This window comes from Rousettus aegyptiacus, unplaced genomic scaffold (assembly GCF_014176215.1).
Source record: "Rousettus aegyptiacus isolate mRouAeg1 unplaced genomic scaffold, mRouAeg1.p scaffold_m13_p_2, whole genome shotgun sequence".
In the NCBI taxonomy this organism is placed as follows: domain Eukaryota; kingdom Metazoa; phylum Chordata; class Mammalia; order Chiroptera; family Pteropodidae; genus Rousettus; species Rousettus aegyptiacus.
The window spans coordinates 130,295,418-130,317,615 of record NW_023416295.1 but is presented as its reverse complement, the minus strand read 5'-3'; the positions used below and the strand labels follow the sequence as shown (position 1 = coordinate 130,317,615).

Below are 22,198 nucleotides of genomic sequence, written 5' to 3'. Positions count from 1 at the left end.
AGGAGGAGGAGATCTTGGCCTTTGGTCTGATGTAATTTAACCAGGCTCCACCCACGGATTCTATTGGAGGAATGGGATAGCTTCTAAACACAGTGCATATGAAAGCAGTTGGAAACTAGCAGCAGTCTGCAACCTCAGAGAAAGGGGAGTAGGAGTAGATTTGGAATAAGGGATTGTAATCACCGTTCCCTCTAAGGAAAATCTGGGAAACTTCTCCTTTTGCTTCATGAAAACTAAGCTATGAGCCAATTTTTAACAAATATCTGTTAATTGGGTGAAATGAGCCCATGATTTGAGTGCAGACGAAGCTTTCTATTTCAGCACACCCAGTTCTTTTCTCTTCAGCTGATCACTCAGGGCTGTGCCCGAAGCCTACTTCCTGCAATTAAAGGAGCCAGGTCTCTAAACCCTTGTCTTTTTCTCTTCTGAGTGATGGCCCTCACCATCTTTATCATGCAGCTGGCTCTCAGTATCCTGGCATTTCCCATGTACCTGCTGAACTTCCTGGGCTTGTGGAGGTGGACATGCCAAAAATGGTTTCCCTACTTTTTAGAATGGTTCACCGTGACATACAACAAACAGATGGCGAGCAAGAAGCAGGAACTCTTCAGCAACCTACGGGAGTTTGAGGGCCCCTCCGGAAAGCTGACCCTGCTGGAGGTGGGCTGTGGCACTGGGCCCAACTTCAAGTTCTATCCGCCTGGATGCAGGGTGACCTGTATTGACCCCAACCCCAACTTTAAGAAGTTCTTGATCAAGAGCATTGCTGAGAACCGACACGTGCAGTTTGAGCGCTTTGTGGTGGCTCCTGGGGAGAACATGCACATGGTGGCCGATGGCTCCGTGGACGTGGTGGTCTGCACCCTGGTCCTGTGCTCCGTCAAGAACCAGGAGCAATTCCTCCGGGAGGTGTACAGAGTGCTGAGGCCGGTGAGTTGGGGTGTGAGGAGGACTGGTTAGTAGCAACTGGAGTCTCCAAGGGCAAGCCTATCAATTTCAGGTGAATCATATATCCCAGGGTAAAAAGTAAAACTACTAGAGAAGACAACCGTTGAATGTTTTAAAATCTTTAGAGTGGGAAAGAAGTTATAAAGGAAAAGACTGATAAATCTGAATACATGAAATTTTAAAATGCCTGCAGAAAAAAAAAGGTACTGTAAACAAAGTTAAAAAAAATACAAGAACAAACTTGGTAAAAGTATTTGCCAGGAGTGACAGACAAAGGGTTAACTTCATATTCAAAGGCATTACAAGTCAAAGGATCGATAGGATTTTTTAAATCACTAAGAAAAGCACAAGAGAAAACTATGCAAAGAACGCGAACAAATAGATATAGCCAATTATAGAATAAAAATGCTCAACTTTACAATTAAAGAACAAATTAAAGCAAGATAGCATTGTTACCTATTATATTGTCAGAGACCTTCAAAGTCAATATGGTTTTGGGGTGGGTTGGGGGGGTTGGACTCCCCCATACACACTGGAGGAAGTGCTCTCTTTGGAGGACAATTCGACATCAAAATTTCAGATGCACATAGTCTTCTATCCAGTATGAATTTATCCTATAGCTATGCTGCACGAATGTGCAAAAACTCATCTATATGCAAAGATATTCATTACAGTATCTGTCATAGTGCAAATGGGAAATAACCTAAAAGTCCATCCATAGGAGGCTGTTCAAGTAAATTGTCACATAATATAAAGGAATTCTGTGAAGCTGTCGAAAAGAACAAGGAAGAATGATCTATGTTGATATGAAACAATCCCCAAGAGATAGCGTTAGATTAAAAAGAAAAAAGAATCAAAGTGTAAAATATTATGTAGAGGATAAGCCCATTTGTGTGAAGGGGGTAAGAACATGCCTGAATATGTATTTATGTTAATGGATGACAGACAAGAAACTACCCAAGTGGTTGACTCTTGGGAATGGGACTGGATGCCAGGGAAGAATTACTCTTCATATTTAACTTTCTGCATAGTTTGAAATTCTTAATACCTGTATGTAATCTTCACATGTTCTTTTTAAAAAAGTAATTTAAAACAGTTTTATTCTAAATATAGTTGAACATAAAGTATGGATATCTTAACTTCGAATTTACTATTCTAGGAGAAAAAGATGTTCTGTAATCCCATTTTATTTTCTAATAAAGGAAGTTCCTCAGGAGAAAAAAAAGACTCGGAATTATGGTTTAGAGTAATTATATGTCTTTGGATCAAAGATAGACCAACATCAAAGCAATAAATGTAAAAGGTGTGAACTTTATACTCAAATGCTGGGTCCTTTTATCCTAAACCTGGCACACATTGCGTATGGTTCGTACATGCTTTGCTTACAGTATTACTAACAACGCCCCTGCAAAGCAAGTAATTACCACTCCTGTTTTATAGCACTGATGATAATACTCTTAAGGCGATTCACAGACCTCCTTAGCTCCTGCGAAGCCCCACTCTCTCCTGAATATAACCAGAAGCCTTATTACATTTTCAATGAACCCTCACAGCGGTCCTTTAAAGCAGGTATTGTCTTCGTGTTGGGTTGAGGAAACAGACTCAGAGAGGTTAAGAAACTTGCCCAAAGTAACTCAGCTAATAGGTCTGACTTTCTTTAATGCAAATACCCTTACCACTGCACCACACTGACTGTCACTAGGGCTTCTCTAACGTCAACATTTCTACCAGTTTGAGGGCTGTTCTTCCTCTGCCCAGCCCTAAATACTCGAGTTTCTTTTTCTGGTTCTCATTTCACTTATATACCCCCTGGGCAATCCCACGTGCCCCCAAAGTTTCCAATTACCGCACATACACAGCCAGTTTCCAAACCTAAATATCTAGCCCAGATCTCTCTTCCAACCCCAAACGTGCATGTCCAACTGTCCACTCGACAGTCGCCTGTGTTATCCAGGAGGCAATATTGACCTCCCAGATCTAGGTCTCCTCACTCTTCTGTTCTAGTCTACGAGAATTCCTTTTTTTTTTTCATCAAGAAATCTCAAGTTTTTCATTAGTAAACACAAGTCTTACTGTAACGTCTGCAAAATGACTGCTAGAAATTTATTACTTGCAGGAAAATTACTGCTTGGCTTTGTCCATGGGAACATAGGCTGTCACTCATAGGAACATAACACTCTAACAATGAGCTTTCTGCTTCTGTACTCATTGCTTATGCACCTGACCTGTGAGTTGACAGGTAATGAATAGAAGGATAAACCTTTGTGTTTAGACCGAATGAAGAATGGAATTTGGGGCTTAAAAACCCTGTACCTCTACATTTCGGGGCTGCTTAATTTGGGCTCTGTGTACCCCTGGCAGACCCAGCTGCCTGAATAGAGAGTGTTTCCTATAACTCACTAAGTTCCAGTGGTCCATGTGTCTTTCGGGGGCTGGTGGCTACAACATTTGGAGGCCCCAGTGAGATCAGGGAGGGGCCCTGAGATCTAACACCAGACCGGCCTCCAAAGCAGTTGCTGTCCCTGTTACGGATTCAAAGGGCCCTTGAATGCCCTGACGGGGGTTAATGCAATCGTCAAGGATGCAACTTTAAGGACACGCTCTTTGTTCCTGGTCCCGAAGAGAATCTGGAATCTCCTCCTAGGCCTTGGGTGTCTGGATAAAAGGAACCTTCCTGGTTCTGTTGACCGGTCATTGGGAGTCCGTGGAGCCACTGGTGCAGTCATATCTCCCGGACCACGGCCAGGCCACGGGATGCTGCCTCCTGTGCCCTGTTGTCGAGTTCTGTTTATTGTCTCTGGTCCTGTCTAGGTTGTAGGTGGCAGACTTCCCTGGGTCCACCTGCACCTCAGTGATTGTTCTTGTCTGAATGTGTGTTTTGTGTTTTCTGTTTTGTGTTTTCTGCGCAAGCAATGGGGGGAAGCCTGAGTTCACAGAAGACACCTTTGGGGTGTCTCCTGCAACATTTCAAAGAAGGGTTTTTAGAGGGAGCTAACTATGGCATAAAGTTTTCTCCAGGCAGACTAAGAACATTGTGTGAAGTTGAGTGGCTGTCTTTTGGTATAAACTGGCCTCCGAAGGGCTCTTTTGACAAGAGTTTGGTGAGGAATGTTTGGAAGGTTGTCATGAGAGACCTGGGACATCCCGATCTGTTTCTCTACATCAATCAATGGTTAAACCTTATTCAGAAACCCCTCCTTGGCTTGAAACCCTGCCAGTGTTCCCTTTCTCTAGGGGTACAGGTTTTAGTTGTGGGCACCCCAAAACATGCAGCAACTGAATCTCCAAGACGGCCCAGTCCCTTAGTCCTCCAATCTCCACCGGAGGACAGTGACCTTCCCCCGCCCTATAATCCAGGACAACAGAGGCCAAACAGTACCACCTCACCTCAGCGGATGGCCAGCAGGTAACCCCTATGGGCCTCCTGCTCCGGGCGGAGCATCAGCCAATACCACCACCTCGGCCATCCTCCCCTTGTGAGAAGCACCACCCCAGGGGCCCTTTTATGGTTTACGTGCCTTTGTCGACTAGTGACCTGTACAACTGGAAGGCACAAAATCCACCTCTCTCTGAGAAACCCCAGGCATTCATGGGACTCTTAGAAAGTGTCTTTCAGACTCACTGCCCCACCTGGGACGATTGCCAACAGCTTTTAATCATCCTCTTGACCTCAGAAGAACGTGGATGCATTCTGCGAGAGGAAGGAGAGTTGAGGACGCAGGGGAACAGATTGAGGAGGAATTTCCCTCCACCCGCCCAGACTGGGGACACAATTCTCAGGCAAGGAGAACAGCATTAGAATCTGGTACCACCCTATTCTAATTGGGGGAATTAGGATGGCTGCTAGTCAGCCAACTAACCTATCTAAGGTGACTGAAGTTATGCAGGGAGGGACCTCAGGAATCTCCTCGAGCGTCTCTTGAACAAGGCGTACCAGCTATACACCCGCATTGATCCTGAGGCCCCTGAGAACCAGCAGGCAATTAATATAGCCTTTGCTACTCAGACAGCCCCTGATATCTGGCGTAAATTGCAAAATTTAGAAGGTTTTGCAGGGATGAACCTGTCCCAACTTGTTGAGACAGCCCAGACAGGTGTTCAACAACAGGGAGCCACCAGATGACCGCAAACGTTTGGCTAAAATCAAAAGCTACTGTCATTAACCCAGCCAATCTGTTGCCAGACTCAGACCCCGAGATACCCATTCATGACTGCACAGATTTCACTGATGCTGTGTGTTCCTCGCGACCAGACCTCAAGGATTCCCCTTTGCCTGAAGCCGACGAGGTCCTGTTCACAGATGGGAGCAGCTTCATACAAGAAGGAAAAAGGTGTGCTGGGGCAGCAGTTCTTACTCTAACTGGCACTATCCGGTCACAGGCTCTTCCTCATGGCACTTCTGCTCAAAAGGCTGAGCTTATCGCCCTAACTGAGGCACTGCGATGGGGAAAGGATAAAACAGTCACAATATACACTGACAGCCGATACGACTTTGCCACTGCACATGGACACGGAGCCATCCATCTACAAGGAAAGAGAGCTTCTGACTTCAGCTGGGAAGGACGTTAAGAACAAGGAGGAGATCTTAGCCTTACTTGAAGCCACATAGATGCCTAAGGCTCTTGCTGTTATTCTTTGTAAAGGGCATCAAAAAGGGAATAGTCCTGAGGCTGAGGGAAACCTACGAGCCAATGCAGAGGCAAGATCAGCAGCCACAAGGCCAGTGGGGTCCTCACCACATCTACTGACTGTTGTCCCTTACCCAGAACTGCCTCCGACTCTAACCTATATGGCAGAAGAGAACATATATTTTCAAATAAGGGAGCCACTAGAAAACAACAGGAGTGGTGGATGACTCCAGATGAAAAAAATCGGGCTCTCTCAGGCCGTTAGAAAGACTCTCCTCCACCAACTACACCAGACCACATGCCTGGGGCGACCTAAGATGCTTCAGAAGGGAGAACAACCGCAGAGGAGATTGCCTCAGGATGCCCAGCTTGTGCCCAAGTTAATCCAAAGAAGGGGAAGACAGAAGAACCGAGGCATAGAGAAAGAGGAACTTATCCGGGAGACACTGGGAAGTCGATTTCACTCTGAGTCTTCACAGGCCCTTCAAAGTGCAAGAAGGAGATTTGGTCCCGGCTTCGTGCTGTCCACTCAGCCCCAGGGGACGGACTTCCCCATCAGTTTCAGCCTGGGGACTCTGTGTGGATCCAGAAGTTCACCTCCAAAGGACTAGAACCCAAAGAGAAAGGACCTTTCACTGTCTACCTGACAACACCCACTGCAGTTAAGGTAGACAGCATCCCACCACAGATTCATCACTCCCACGTGAAGGCAGCACGAGAGTGGACAGCTCAGGAAGACGGGCCCTTCAGACTAAGAGTCAGTCGTACATAAGTACAACCCTCGGTTTCTTCCTTTTTTCCTCTTTAGCCCAGGTATTGGACCAGCCACAACCAGAACCAGAAGGAACATTAATAACTTTGCTAACAACAATACACGAGGTCTTAAATAAGACCACCCCAGACATAAGACAAGATTGCTGGTTGTGTCTAAACCCAAACCCCCTTATTATGTCAGAATAGGAACTCCTCGAAATTTTACTGAGCTCAGGAGGCTGGAACTTCAAGTCGATTCACTAGCAGAAGTAGTCTTTCAGAATAGAAGAGGTTTAAATTCATTATGTTTAGAACAAGATGGATTAAGCTTACGACTAGTACAGAGAAATTTAGATGCCCAGGAAAGACAGAGACTAGAATCAAATAACTGGTTACATGAGCTGTTCAATTGGTCACCATGGCTAACAACCCTCTTATCTGCTGTAGCTAAACTTTACCCCTCCTCCTCCTCCTCTTAACTTTTGGCCCATGTTTTCTCAATATCTTGTTTGCATACATAAGGAAGAGAATTAACTCTATTAAACTTTTAGCATTACGAAATAGAAGCTACGAGCAAATTTCACAAAAAGAATCAAGGATTTAATTTTCTGCTAAGGCCAGTGGGGAATGAAGTGGCTGAAAAATGACTGCTAGAAATTTATTACTTGCAGGAAAATTGCTGCTTGGCTGTGTCCACGGGAACATGGCTATGTCCATGGGAACATAGGCTGTCACCCAGAGGAACATAACATTCTAACAATGAGCTTTCTGCTTCTGTACTCCCCGCTACCTGACCTGTGAATTCACAGGTAATGAATAGAAGGAGGATAGACAGAATGAAGAATGGGATTCGGGGCTTAAAAACCTATACTTTACTATATTTATAGGAGTGTCCTCAATGAAAGCAGCAGTTGCAAATTCTCACATGACAGTAATTGACACAGAGCACCCACTTATTGAACAAAATACCTACTGACACAAATGGTACCATGAATCGAGTAATGTTTTTAAGAGGATTCAGCATTTTAATTAATCTTATCATTTACACCCTTGGGACAACACTACAAAAGTATAAGACATGGTTATTAGGTCTCAGGCAGTGCTGAGTGTGGATTCACACTCTCCCACACTCTGTTTTCGAAGCAGAGCCTGAGAACAATTTTCAGATGAATTAAAGTGTTTTTAAAAGAAGAAGTTTTAAAAAGTGTAATTAAAAGGCAAGCAACAAACTGGGGGAAACGTTTGTAGTATACATAGTCTCATTATACTAAAAGTTCTCACTAATCGGTAAGAAAAAAAGCCAACACTCTATTAGAAAACTGGTAAATCAGAAAAGACAAAACCTAAATAACCAATAAGGTTTAGTAAAACGTGTTATATCTATTAAGAATATTAAAGGTATGCATATTATTGGAAATGAAATACCATTTTACCCATCAAATTGACAAAAATACAGGCGAGAAAAAAGTACTGACGAGAGTTTATCGGAGATGGGCACTCACATCCGTCGCTAGTGTGAATGTAAATTTACTTTTCCAAAGGGCGATTGCATAACCTGTATGTACCAACAGCTTTAAAAAGCCGCAGACGCTTGAGTCGGCGATTGCACCTATTTTGTTTTTAATTTATTGGGAAAGAATCAGAGATGGTTGCAAAGATTTACGGATAAGGATGTTCACTATAACAGTATTTATAATAGTGAATAATTAGAAAAAACCTCAACGAGAACAGGGAAATAAGAGATGGGACCGTCACTGGTTCTAAAATTACATTTTAGAACAATATTCAGGCACATAAATAAAATCAAGCAGGTTACAGAACAATGTATATTCCAATCCTAGTTTTAAGGAAAAAATACACATTCACCTAAAACATACACAAAACCTTAACGGCAGTTATCAAAAGGTAATGCGATGGTGGATGTTTTTCTTCTTAAACTGTTGTGTCTTTTCTACATTTTCAAAAATAAACATTGGTAAGGCAGTATTGCCAGCCTCTGGTGCCTAACCACTGAGGTTCAAAAAGTGATTCTGACATTTACGGGCTGTGTAAACTTAAGCAAGCTGGTTATTTTCTATGTGCTTATTTTCTCAGTCCCCTCCTCTGTAAAAATAGGGATGATACCCAATGAGATTATTGTGAGCATTAAGCAAGTTAATATGTGATAGGCATCAAGGATATCTCAGTAACTGCTTTAAGTTTTAACTACTGTTAGTGTTCATTTGATCAGAAAACAGAGGTGTTAATAATTGCTTTTTTTTTTTTAATTTAAAAATGGCTTTAGCTTGGCAGCTCTGTACAAAATTTGACAGAAAATGGAACTATTGACCAAAATAATGTCTTAGTAGGTTTTAACTCATCCGTGTCTTCTCATGAAGTTGGCCTCTGGGGCCACTGAAATCTGAAGCTTCAAATAATCTTATAAGTCTGTTTTCCAAAAAAATCTTTGAAATGTATGTGTTTGTCTCTTTCTCAGGGAGGAGCTTTGCATTTCTTGGAGCATGTAGTAGCTGAGCCTTCAACCTGGACTTACTTCTGGCAACAGGTCCTGAAACCTACGTGGTACATTCTGTTTGATGGGTGCGACCTGATGAGAGAGAGCTGGAAGCCCCTGGAGCGGGCCGGCTTCTCTAAGCTGAAGCTGCAGCACTTACAGGCCCCACTGTCCATTCGGCCGGTAGTCCCTCACATTTATGGATATGCTGTGAAATAGCATGAGAGGGGCGTAGGGGGCTGAATGAACGGCTCACGTAATTTGAGATTTACACTTAAAATACTAATTGGGAGAGGAGAAATCCTTTATCAGGTAAAGTTGAATTGCGTCCCTAAAAGTTTACGTTATACCCTATGTAGCTATTTTCCATTGTCTCCCAAAGAATCAAAAACAAAACAAAACAGCTTTGAACTCTCCTTTAACTTACTTCCCATTTGCCCCAAGAATACTTGCCGGCGACGATTGTGGCTGCAGCGCTCACCCCAAGATAACTCACAGACTGCAGTCCTAAGTGACCGCACCCCCAAAGGTTGCCAGGAAATAGCTCGTTTTTATTATTATTTCTGTATCGCTCTGGTATATCGATCATCTTTGGAAACAAACGACATCATTCTATTTACAGCATTCTGTTTTTAGTAGTGGTATTTCCTATTACAAAATATAGTAATTTTTGATCGCTGAAAAGGTCATGTCCTACAAAAATTAGCCTTCCCGCGCAAGATGTTAACATTATTCTCAAGTGGTTGTTAGCCGAAGAGCCACGCGATGAGTCCGATTTACGTATACATTTGTTACGTTAGACCAAAGATGAGCTCTTTTTTAAAAATAACCCCAAGAACAGTTTTTATATTTCATTTTCACATTGCAAATCAGTCAGATTGGCTTCAGCCTCAAAGAGCGTATTTATGTAAAATTAACTTAACGCTGGCAGGGAGCTGCACTTCTTTGTTCTAAATGGGAAAAGGGTTAAAAGGGAACAGGGAGCTTTCATAATGGAAGTCTACCATTATCCCCACACCTTATTTTATTCGGTAACTTCAAACTGTTTCCAACAGTCTTCTTTAAATTTGAACTCTACCCCCTGTTCGAGAGCTTGGTGTAAAAGTTAAATCAATCAAAAGAAGGCTTTGAAAAGGGAGACGTAAAAAGATCTTAGTAACCCACAAACTGAATAAAGAAATATTAACTAGCTGAAAATCCAAAACTAAAAAGCACAGGTTTTTGAAAAACGAAATCTGAATCTGTGTTCCTAATGTCACTGGCTTTCAAAATCAACGCACCAGGACGCCACGCCTAGTTCTGCTGCCTTTGTCACGTCTCGTGTTCCAGTATTCCACCAAAGTTTGTTTGTCCGCATTCCAGCCTTCAAGTCTTACCATGAAAATTATACTTGACACTTACATCCACAGAACTCTCTGAGCCACTTAGGGTGCTTAGGTTCATTTTCTTTTGTCTCTAGCATCCACTTTGCTGGATGCAATACATTGCAGGCAAGGAGAAAGCCCACTGTAATTAGGAAAACCTTGTATAATTTTAGGTGCATTTTGTAAGAGCCTTTAAAAACCAGGCAATCTGTGAGCCTGTAAAGAAGTGGACAACTATTTTTTGGATTATCCTGATCAAATTCCCACTCCTGTCCCAAGATAAATCCCTTTTTCCTCGTACCCACGGAAAGCTTTGTAAATCCGCACCACAAGTGCTTTCAAAACAAGTGTGGTGTTGGTCAGAGGGTGTGAGAAGAGGATTTTTCAGCAATAGTTTGAATGTATTTAACAAATTTAGTATGTTTTCTGAGATGATTTTGTAAAGGGACTACTTTAAATAACAAAGCAATCAATAAATTCACGTACATTTTAGAAACAGAAATAAAATGAATAGTATATATGCTTGCTGGCTTGGGTTCATTTTTCTTACTATCTCGGGGAGGGCTTTCTTTCACTGTGGAAAATTACGCGATTTGAGTATACAGATTTTCCTTTCTACGGCCAGGTAACCATAAAAACGGCTAACAGATTTTAGGACAAGCAATTTTGGAAGGAGCCGAAAGAGTTTTGAAACTCTTTCAAGTCCAAAGATCCCGTTTGCAAAATCAGTAGAGCAGAAAGGACACTTGCTATTCCAACTCTCTGGATCATGAAAACGGCTAGTTACGGTGAGATTACGACACTCGTCTAAGGCCCCCTGAGCTATGGAACGTGAGTCTCCTCCCGCCACGGTCTTGCCAACATAGAACCTCTCTAATCTACCTACCTATTGGTTCCGTCTTTCTAGCGATTGAGAAATACGAAAAGCCACAGGTCGCCATGGTAACCTATTACTGACATACTGGCAGGTAAGCAATAGCAAACTACAAAGTACTTGACACATTCTTATCAATACCATCCGGCCTACGTGGTGTGGCAAATATTATCCTCGCTTGCTACAGACAACACTGACATGTATGTAGAGAAATAAACGAAGTTTCTTACATTCCACAAGTTACACAGCAAGTCTTAGAAGCCCTGATTCCCCAAACCACAAAACCTGTTTTGACCATAAGTGCCATATTACCTTCTCACTGCTGTCCTCCTCAGGCCCATAAAACATTTATAATCATCCCAAGAGCCCCAGGAAGTGACTTAAGCCTCTGCAGAAAAAAGGCAAAAACATGTCTAATGTCTTTTAGGTCCCGTGTTGGTTAAGATTTCTTTGATTACAAGTAACAGAACTCCCAATCCAAAAAATCTTAAGCAGAAAAAGGACTTTACTCAAATGAGAGAAAAGCATAGAGACAGAAAGCCTCAGGCAGAGATGGACCAGAGCTCTGATAATGTTATCAGGAGCCAGGCAGCGTCGAGGGCCATGTTTGCCTTTCTCTCTGTTTGCCCTGTGAGGTGGGGCATCTCTGGAAGTAGTGCCAATCTTCATGCTTCCAGGGCCCAAGGCAAGGTAAAAAGATCAAGTTCACGACAATGGGGAAAATCGGTGTAGGTAGAGGCTCTGTTCATCCTTCTTACAAACAAATCAAAGCTGTGACAGCAACATGGAACAGACAGCAAGGAAAGTTCCCTGGAATCCAGTGAACAGACGGCACTGCAACGAGAAAGAGAACTAATCGACCTGCAACAACAGCATGTAGGAGGCGGCAAAGACACGAGGCTGCCCGGTTCAAGCAGCTGAGTGGGGCAGAGGCTGCAGCAGCAAGCAGCAACCGGCAGCTGCAGAGACCTACGAAAGGGGCCCTGTCTGTGAGCAGAATTTCACGGTGACGGACCTGCTTGCTCTGGGCACCAACGCTGGGTCGAGACTGCACGGGGAACGAGGGGGCGTGCTCCAGGGACTTGCAAGGGGACACTGAGTTGTCAGAGTGAGGGCAGGAGGTGAGGCTCTCTCCCTGGCAGAAGTGCTGGCAGTACCCATTGTTCCCCTTTTGAGCCCTTCCCCCTTCCAGTGTGCGGACTTAGTGCCACTATACCTGAGACCTGATCGAACTGTATAACTGAGGTCACGCTGCTCAGAGGATTTCCTGAAACTGCACCTCCACCAACTCGCAGCCCAACCCAAGCTACTACCTCCAGTTGTGTCCTTGGCGCATCCTGTGCTCCTTGCTGAGGAGCGCCAAAACTCACACTAGTGGCAGCTGACCTCGGTTAGTAGGTTGTTGTGGGGATGGGAGCATGGCATAGAGAATGCAGTTAGCATTGATGTAATAGCAAGTGAAGAGCCGGAGGAGAGAGAGAGCAATTAGGGGGATCATTTTATAAACTATATAAATGTCTAACCAGTGTCCTGCATACTTGAAAATAGCAATAATCTTTTTTTAAATACATTGAAAAAATGTTAAACACACACCTACGTTCCACTCATAGGAGTTTGTCCCGCAGAAATGAAAGCGTAAGTGCATACAGAGACTGGTATACTAATATTCATGGTAGCTTAATATGTAACAGCCAAAAACGAGAAACAATCCAAACGTCCATCAGTAGGTGAATGGATAAACAAACTGTTATACATCCACACAATGGAACACTACTCTGCAATAAAAATTAATAAATACATGCAACAATGTGGATGACTCTCAACATAATGATGCTGAGTGAAAGAAGCCAGACAAAAGAGTACGTGTTGCATGACTCCATTTACATAAAATTCTAGGAGATGCAAGCGAATTTCTAGTGACAGAAAACACATCGGCGGTTGCCTTGGGATGGGGAGGGCAGGAGGCAGGGACCACAAACGGGCAAGAAGAAACTTTTGGGAGTGATGAATATGTTCATTATCTTCATGGAAGTGATGGTTTCACAGATGTATATGTGTGTGTGTGTGTGTGTGTGTGTGTCAAAACTTATTAAACTGCACACTTGAAATTTGTCGTTTGTTGTATGTCAGTTCTACCTCAAAAAAGCTCTTAAAATGGGATATAATATTTATCGACTAAGTATCCATCACCCAGTTTAAAAAGGTAAATGTAACCATTTACATCTGCGTTCTCTGATCACCCGACATACAGTTCAGGTTTTCTTGTTAAAAACGAATGTTCGAAACTATTTTCTCAATATTTGAGGTTCCCAAACACAAATACTCTGGACTATTTTTCATCTGAATTAGCTAAACAAGGTAGTAGTTGTGCACAATTTGAAATTGAAATGTGCCCTTTAAAAGATGAGCAGCCCAAGACAGTGACTTAAAAATACTGCTGAATTACAAATGTCTGGGAGTCTCAGCCCAGAATACCAAAGAGGGGCAGGGAATTCTTATTAACTGTGGCCCCGTAGGCAATTGTTGCAGAGACGGTTAGGAAGAAGAGTCGGAGCCTGGAAATGCCTTTACTAGCATGGATGAGGGAGAGGGGATGAATGGCAATGCCAGCATCCCCCACCCCTGTCTCCCTGGCTTTTATTAAGTTTCACTACAATGCTGGCTTTGCAATTAAGCAACAGTTACTCTAAAGTCGGTAGATATTAGCTGGATACAAACTGCAGCTGGCTCCCAGAGCCAGTCTCAAAGCCACCACTGTGTTCTCAGCTATCTCTTAAGTATCTTTACTAGTTCTTGTTGCCGTGTTATCCTTGTCCCTAGAGCAAGACGTCCAGAATAGGCCAGGCGTGTGCGCCTTCCCTGCAACGTGTCCTTGCCTGTAAGTCACATGTGCTTCTGATGACCGTGTTGACCCAAGAACTAGGCATCCCGCCAGACTGCAGGCGTTCTCACAACAGGCAATCATTTTGTTTCTCTTTTCAAAACATGCAACAGCAGGGTGCAGTGGGAGGAAGGGAGTTGGAATAGGAGGAGGAGAGCTTGGCCTTTGGTCTGATGTAATTTAACCAGGCTCCACCCACGGATTCTATTGGAGGAATGGGATAGCTTCTAAACACAGTGCATATGAAAGCAGTTGGAAACTAGCAGCAGTCTGCAACCTCAGAGAAAGGGGAGTAGGAGTAGATTTGGAATAAGGGATTGTAATCACCGTTCCCTCTAAGGAAAATCTGGGAAACTTCTCCTTTTGCTTCATGAAAACTAAGCTATGAGCCAATTTTTAACAAACATCTGTTAATTGGGTGAAATGAGCCCATGATTTGAGTGCAGTCGAAGCTTTCTATTTCAGCACACCCAGTTCTTTTCTCTTCAGCTGATCACTCAGGGCTGTGCCCGAAGCCCACTTCCTGCAATTAAAGGAGCCAGGTCTCTAAACCCTTGTTTTTTTCTCTTCTGAGTGATGGCCCTCACCACCTTTATCATGCAGCTGGCTCTCAGTATCCTGGCATTTCCCATGTACCTGCTGAACTTCCTGGGCTTGTGGAAGTGGATATGCCAAAAATGGTTTCCCTACTTCTTAGAATGGCTCGCCGTGACATACAACAAACAGATGGCGAGCAAGAAGCAGGAACTCTTCAGCAGCCTACGGGAGTTTGAGGGCCCCTCCGGAAAGCTGACCCTGCTGGAGGTGGGCTGTGGCACTGGGCCCAACTTCAAGTTCTATCCGCCTGGATGCAGGGTGACCTGTATTGACCCCAACCCCAACTTTAAGAAGTTCTTGATCAAGAGCGTTGCTGAGAACCGACACGTGCAGTTTGAGCGCTTTGTGGTGGCTGCTGGGGAGAACATGCACATGGTGGCCGATGGCTCCGTGGACGTGGTGGTCTCCACCCTGGTCATGTGCTCCGTCAAGAACCAGGAGCAATTCCTCCGGGAGGTGTACAGAGTGCTGAGGCCGGTGAGTTGGGGTGTGAGGAGGACTGGTTAGTAGCAACTGGAGTCTCCAAGGGCAAGCCTATCAATTTCAGGTGAATCATATATCCCAGGGTAAAAAGTAAAACTACTAGAGAAGACAACCGTTGAATGTTTTAAAATCTTAAGAGTGGGAAAGAAGCTATAAAGGAAAAGACTGATAAATCTGAATACATGAAATTTTAAAATGCCTGCAGAAAAAAAAAAGTACTGTAAACACAGTTAAAAAAAAATATAAGAACAAACTTGGTAAAAGTATTTGCCAGGAGTGACAGACAAAGAGTTAACTTCATATTCAAAGGCATTACAAGTCAAAGGATCGATAGGATTTTTTAAATCACTAAGAAAAGCACAAGAGAAAACTATGCAATGAACGCGAATAGATATAGCCAATTATAGAATAAAAATGCTCAACTTTACAATTAAAGAACAAATTAAAGCAAGATAGCATTGTTACCTATTATGTTGTCAGAGACCTTCAAAGTCAATATGGTGTTGGGGTGGATTGGGGGCTTGGACACCTCCATACACACTGGAGGAAGTGCTCTCTTTGGAGGACAATTCGACATCAAAATTTCAGATGCACATAGTCTTCTATCCAGTATGAATTTATCCTATAGCTATGCTGCACGAATGTGCAAAAACTCATCTATATGCAAAGATATTCATTACAGTATCTGTCATAGTGCAAATGGGAAATAACCTAAAAGTCCATCCATAGGAGGCTGTTCAAGTAAATTGTCACATAATATAAAGGAATTCTGTGAAGCTGTCGAAAAGAACAAGGAAGAATGATCTATGTTGATATGAAACAATGCCCAAGAGATAGCGTTAGATTAAAAAGAAAAAAGAATCAAAGTGTAAAATATTATGTAGAGGATAAGCCCATTTGTGTGAAGGGGGTAAGAATATGCCTGAATATGTATTTATGTTAATGGATGACAGACAAGAAACTACCCAAGTGGTTGACTCTTGGGAATGGGACTGGATGCCAGGGAAGAATTACTCTTCATATTTAACTTTCTGCATAGTTTGAAATTCTTAATACCTGTATGTAATCTTCACATGTTCTTTTTAAAAAACTAATTTAAAAGTTTTATTCTAAATATAGTTGAACATAAAGTATGGATATCTTAACTTCGAATTTACTATTCTAGGAGAAAAAGATGTTCTGTAATCCCATTTTATTTTCTAATAAAGGAAGTTCCTCGGAGGGGGGGGAGGGAAACAGAAGACAGAAGAACCGAGGCATAGAGAAAGAGGAACTTATCCGGGAGACACTGGGAAGTCGATTTCACTCTGAGTCTTCACAGGCCCTTCAAAGTGCAAGAAGGAGATTTGGTCCCGGCTTCGTGCTGTCCACTCAGCCCCAGGGGACGGACTTCCCCATCAGTTTCAGCCTGGGGACTCTGTGTGGATCCAGAAGTTCACCTCCAAAGGACTAGAACCCAAAGAGAAAGGACCTTTCACTGTCTACCTGACGACACCCACTGCAGTTAAGGTAGACAGCATCCCACCACAGATTCATCACTCCCACGTGAAGGCAGCACGAGAGTGGACAGCTCAGGAAGACGGGCCCTTCAGACTAAGAGTCAGTCGTACATAAGTACAACCCTCGGTTTCTTCCTTTTTTCCTCTTTAGCCCAGGTATTGGACCAGCCACAACCAGAACCAGAAGGAACATTAATAACTTTGCTAACAACAATACACGAGGTCTTAAATAAGACCACCCCAGACATAAGACAAGATTGCTGGTTGTGTCTAAACCCAAACCCCCTTATTATGTCAGAATAGGAACTCCTCGAAATTTTACTGAGCTCAGGAGGCTGGAACTTCAAGTCGATTCACTAGCAGAAGTAGTCTTTCAGAATAGAAGAGGTTTAAATTCATTATGTTTAGAACAAGATGGATTAAGCTTACGACTAGTACAGAGAAATTTAGATGCCCAGGAAAGACAGAGACTAGAATCAAATAACTGGTTACATGAGCTGTTCAATTGGTCACCATGGCTAACAACCCTCTTATCTGCTGTAGCTAACCTTTACTCCTCCTCCTCCTCCTCTTAACTTTTGGCCCATGTTTTCTCAATATCTTGTTTGCATATATAAGGAAGAGAATTAACTCTATTAAACTTTTAGCATTACGAAATAGAAGCTACGAGCAAATTTCACAAAAAGAATCAAGGATTTAATTTTCTGCTAAGGCCAGTGGGGAATGAAGTGGCTGAAAAATGACTGCTAGAAATTTATTACTTGCAGGAAAATTGCTGCTTGGCTGTGTCCACGGGAACATGGCTATGTCCATGGGAACATAGGCTGTCACCCAGAGGAACATAACATTCTAACAATGAGCTTTCTGCTTCTGTACTCCCCGCTACCTGACCTGTGAATTCACAGGTAAGGAATAGAAGGAGGATAGACAGAATGAAGAATGGGATTCGGGGCTTAAAAACCTATACTTTACTATATTTATAGGAGTGTCCTCAATGAAAGCAGCAGTTGCAAATTCTCACATGACAGTAATTGACACAGAGCATCCACTTATTGAACAAAATACCTACTGACACAAATGGTACCATGAATCGAGTAATGTTTTTAAGAGGATTCAGCATTTTAATTAATCTTATCATTTACACCCTTGGGACAACACTACAAAAGTATAAGACATGGTTATTAGGTCTCAGGCAGTGCTGAGCGTGGATTCACACTCTCCCACACTCTGTTTTCGAAGCAGAGCCTGAGAACAATTTTCAGATGAATTAAAGTATTTTTAAAAGAAGAAGTTTTAAAAAGTGTAATTAAAAGGCAAGCAACAAACTGGGGGATACGTTTGTAGTATACATAGTCTCATTATACTAAAAGTTCTCACTAATCGGTAAGAAAAAAAGCCAACACTCTATTAGAAAACTGGTAAATCAGAAAAGACAAAACCTAAATAACCAATAAGGTTTAGTAAAACGTGTTATATCTATTAAGAATATTAAAGGTATGCATATTATTGGAAATGAAATACCATTTTACCCATCAAATTGACAAAAATACAGGCGAGAAAAAAGTACTGACGAGAGTTTATCGGAGATGGGCTCTCACATCCCCCGCTAGTGTGAATGTAAATTTACTTTTCCAAGGGGCGATTGCATAACCTGTATGTACCAACAGCTTTAAAAAGCCGCAGACGCTTGAGTCGGCGATTGCACCTATTTTGTTTTTAATTTATTGGGAAAGAATCAGAGATGGTTGCAAAGATTTACGGATAAGGATGTTCACTATAACAGTATTTATAATAGTGAATAATTAGAAAAAACCTCAACGGGAACAGGGAAATAAGAGATGGGACCGTCACTGGTTCTAAAATTACATTTTAGAACAATATTCAGGCACATAAATAAAATCAAGCAGGTTACAGAACAATGTATATTCCAATCCTAGTTTTAAGGAAAAAATACACATTCACCTAAAACATACACAAAACCTTAACGGCAGTTATCAAAAGGTAATGCGATGGTGGATGTTTTTCATCTTAAACTGTTGTGTCTTTTCTACATTTTCAAAAATAAACATTGGTAAGGCAGTATTGCCAGCCTCTGGTGCCTAACCACTGAGGTTCAAAAAGTGATTCTGACATTTACGGGCTGTGTAAACTTAAGCAAGCTGGTTATTTTCTATGTGCTTATTTTCTCAGTCCCCTCCTCTGTAAAAATAGGGATGATACCCAATGAGATTATTGTGAGCATTAAGCAAGTTAATATGTGATAGGCATCAAGGATATCTCAGTAACTGCTTTAAGTTTTAACTACTGTTAGTGTTCATTTGATCAGAAAACAGAGGTGTTAATAATTGCTTTTTTTTTTTTAATTTAAAAATGGCTTTAGCTTGGCAGCTCTGTACAAAATTTGACAGAAAACGGAACTATTGACCAAAATAATGTCTTAGTAGGTTTTAACTCATCCGTGTCTTCTCATGAAGTTGGCCTCTGGGGCCACTGAAATCTGAAGCTTCAAATAATCTTATAAGTCTGTTTTCCAAAAAAATCTTTGAAATGTATGTGTTTGTCTCTTTCTCAGGGAGGAGCTTTGCATTTCTTGGAGCATGTAGTAGCTGAGCCTTCAACCTGGACTTACTTCTGGCAACAGGTCCTGAAACCTACATGGTACATTCTGTTTGATGGGTGCGACCTGATGAGAGAGAGCTGGAAGCCCCTGGAGCGGGCCGGCTTCTCTAAGCTGAAGCTGCAGCACTTACAGGCCCCACTGTCCATTCGGCCGGTAGTCCCTCACATTTATGGATATGCTGTGAAATAGCATGAGAGGGGCGTAGGGGGCTGAATGAACGGCTCACGTAATTTGAGATTTACACTTAAAATACTAATTGGGAGAGGAGAAATCCTTTATCAGGTAAAGTTGAATTGCGTCCCTAAAAGTTTACGTTATACCCTATGTAGCTATTTTCCATTGTCTCCCAAAGAATCAAAAACAAAACAAAACAGCTTTGAACTCTCCTTTAACTTACTTCCCATTTGCCCCAAGAATACTTGCCGGCGACGATTGTGGCTGCAGCGCTCACCCCAAGATAACTCACAGACGGCAGTCCTAACTGACCGCACCCCCAAAGGTTGCCAGGAAATAGCTCGTTTTTATTATTATTTCTGTATCGCTCTGGTATATCGATCATCTTTGGAAACAAACGACATCATTCTATTTACAGCATTCTGTTTTTAGTAGTGGTATTTCCTATTACAAAATATAGTAATTTTTGATCGCTGAAAAGGTCATGTCCTACAAAAATTAGCCTTCCCGCGCAAGATGTTAACATTATTCTCAAGTGGTTGTTAGCCGAAGAGCCACGCGATGAGTCCGATTTACGTATACATTTGTTACGTTAGACCAAAGATGAGCTCTTTTTAAAAATAACCCCAAGAACAGTTTTTATATTTCATTTTCACATTGCAAATCAGTCAGATTGGCTTCGGCCTCAAAGAGCGTATTTATGTAAAATTAACTTAACGCTGGCAGGGAGCTGCACTTCTTTGTTCTAAATGGGAAAAGGGTTAAAAGGGAACAGGGAGCTTTCATAATGGAAGTCTACCATTATCCCCACACCTTATTTTATTCAGTAACTTCAAACTGTTTCCAACTGTCTTCTTTAAATTTGAACTCTACCCCCTGTTCGAGAGCTTGGTGTAAAAGTTAAATCAATCAAAAGAAGGCTTTGAAAAGGGAGACGTAAAAAGATCTTAGTAACCCACAAACTGAATAAAGAAATATTAACTAGCTGAAAATCCAAAACTAAAAAGCACAGGTTCTTGAAAAACGAAATCTGAATCTGTGTTCCTAATGTCACTGGCTTTCAAAATCAACGCACCAGGACGCCACGCCTAGTTCTGCTGCCTTTGTCACGTCTCGTGTTCCAGTATTCCACCAAAGTTTGTTTGTCCTCATTCCAGTCTTCAAGTCTTACCATGAAAATTATACTTGACACTTACATCCACAGAACTCTCTGAGCCACTTAGGGTGCTTAGGTTCATTTTCTTTTGTCTCTAGCATCCACTTTGCTGGATGCAATACATTGCAGGCAAGGAGAAAGCCCACTGTAATTAGGAAAACCTTGTATAATTTTAGGTGCATTTTGTAAGAGCCTTTAAAAACCAGGCAATCTGTGAGCCTGTGAAGAAGTGGACAACTATTTTTTGGATTATCCTGATCAAATTCCCACTCCTGTCCCAAGATAAATCCCTTTTTCCTCGTACCCACGGAAAGCTTTGTAAATCCGCACCACAAGTGCTTTCAAAACAAGTGTGGTGTTGGTCAGAGGGTGTGAGAAGAGGATTTTTCAGCAATAGTTTGAATGTATTTAACAAATTTAGTATGTTTTCTGAGACGATTTTGTAAAGGGACTACTTTAAATAACAAAGCAATCAATAAATTCACGTACATTTTAGAAACAGAAATAAAATGAATAGTATATATGCTTGCTGGCTTGGGTTCATTTTTCTTACTATCTCGGGGAGGGCTTTCTTTCACTGTGGAAAATTAAGCGATTTGAGTATACAGATTTTCCTTTCTACGGCCAGGTAACCATAAAAACGGCTAACAGATTTTAGGACAAGCAATTTTGGAAGGAGCCGAAAGAGTTTTGAAACGTTCAAGTCCAAAGATCCCGTTTGCAAAATCAGTAGAGCAGAAAGGACACTTGCTATTCCAACTCTCTGGATCATGAAAACGGCTAGTTACGGTGAGATTACGACACTCGTCTAAGGCCCCCTGAGCTATGGAACGTGAGTCTCCTCCCGCCACGGTCTTGCCAACATAGAACCTCTCTAATCTACCTACCTATTGGTTCCGTCTTTCTAGCGATTGAGAAATACGAAAAGCCACAGGTCGCCATGGTAAACTATTACTGACACACTGGCAGGTAAGCAATAGCAAACTACAAAGTACTTGACACATTCTTATCAATACCATCCGGCCTACGTGGTGTGGCAAATATTATCCTCGCTTGCTACAGACAACACTGACATGTATGTAGAGAAATAAACAAAGTTTCTTACATTCCACAAGTTACACAGCAAGTCTTAGAAGCCCTGATTCCCCAAACCACAAAACCTGTTTTGACCATAAGTGCCATATTACCTTCTCACTGCTGTCCTCCTCAGGCCCATAAAACATTTATAATCATCCCAAGAGCCCCAGGAAGTGACTTAAGCCTCTGCAGAAAAAAGGCAAAAACATGTCTAATGTCTTTTAGGTCCCGTGTTGGTTAAGATTTCTTTGATTACAAGTAACAGAACTCCCAATCCAAAAAATCTTAAGCAGAAAAAGGACTTTACTCAAATGAGAGAAAAGCATAGAGACAGAAAGCCTCAGGCAGAGATGGACCAGAGCTCTGATAATGTTATCAGGAGCCAGGCAGCGTCGAGGGCCATGTTTGCCTTTCTCTCTGTTTGCCCTGTGAGGTGGGGCATCTCTGGAAGTAGTGCCAATCTTCATGCTTCCAGGGCCCAAGGCAAGTAAAAAGATCAAGTTCACGACAATGGGGAAAATCGGTGTAGGTAGAGGCTCTGTTCATCCTTCTTACAAACAAATCAAAGCTGTGACAGCAACATGGAACAGACAGCAAGGAAAGTTCCCTGGAATCCAGTGAACAGACGGCACTGCAACGAGAAAGAGAAC

At 42.3% G+C, this 22,198-nt stretch overlaps 2 protein-coding genes across 2 annotated transcripts; both read left to right on the top strand.

Moving 5' to 3' along the window:
- Positions 1–19: 19 nt before the first annotated feature.
- On the top strand, positions 20–10,710 carry LOC107514274 (methyltransferase-like protein 7A). Its single transcript, XM_016151843.2, has 2 exons — positions 20–930; positions 8,806–10,710. Exons 1-2 carry the CDS (start codon positions 433–435, stop codon positions 9,040–9,042), a joined length of 735 nt encoding a protein of 244 aa, XP_016007329.2. The 5' UTR covers positions 20–432; the 3' UTR covers positions 9,043–10,710.
- A 3,098-nt stretch (positions 10,711–13,808) lies between these two features.
- LOC107509800 (methyltransferase-like protein 7A) lies at positions 13,809–20,931 on the top strand. The gene is made up of 2 exons (XM_016142597.2): positions 13,809–15,016; positions 19,094–20,931. The coding sequence occupies exons 1-2, from the start codon at positions 14,519–14,521 to the stop codon at positions 19,328–19,330; spliced, it is 735 nt and encodes a 244-aa protein (XP_015998083.1). The 5' UTR covers positions 13,809–14,518; the 3' UTR covers positions 19,331–20,931.
- The last annotated feature ends 1,267 nt before the right edge of the window (positions 20,932–22,198 follow it).

Coding starts and splice junctions, on each gene's coding strand:
- LOC107514274 (XM_016151843.2), top strand. CDS start 433: ATGGCCCTCACCATCTTTATCATGCAGCTGGCTCTCAGTATCCTGGCA. Junction 931..8,805: donor TGTACAGAGTGCTGAGGCCG/GTGAGTTGGGGT, acceptor TCTCTTTCTCAG/GGAGGAGCTTTGCATTTCTT.
- LOC107509800 (XM_016142597.2), top strand. CDS start 14,519: ATGGCCCTCACCACCTTTATCATGCAGCTGGCTCTCAGTATCCTGGCA. Junction 15,017..19,093: donor TGTACAGAGTGCTGAGGCCG/GTGAGTTGGGGT, acceptor TCTCTTTCTCAG/GGAGGAGCTTTGCATTTCTT.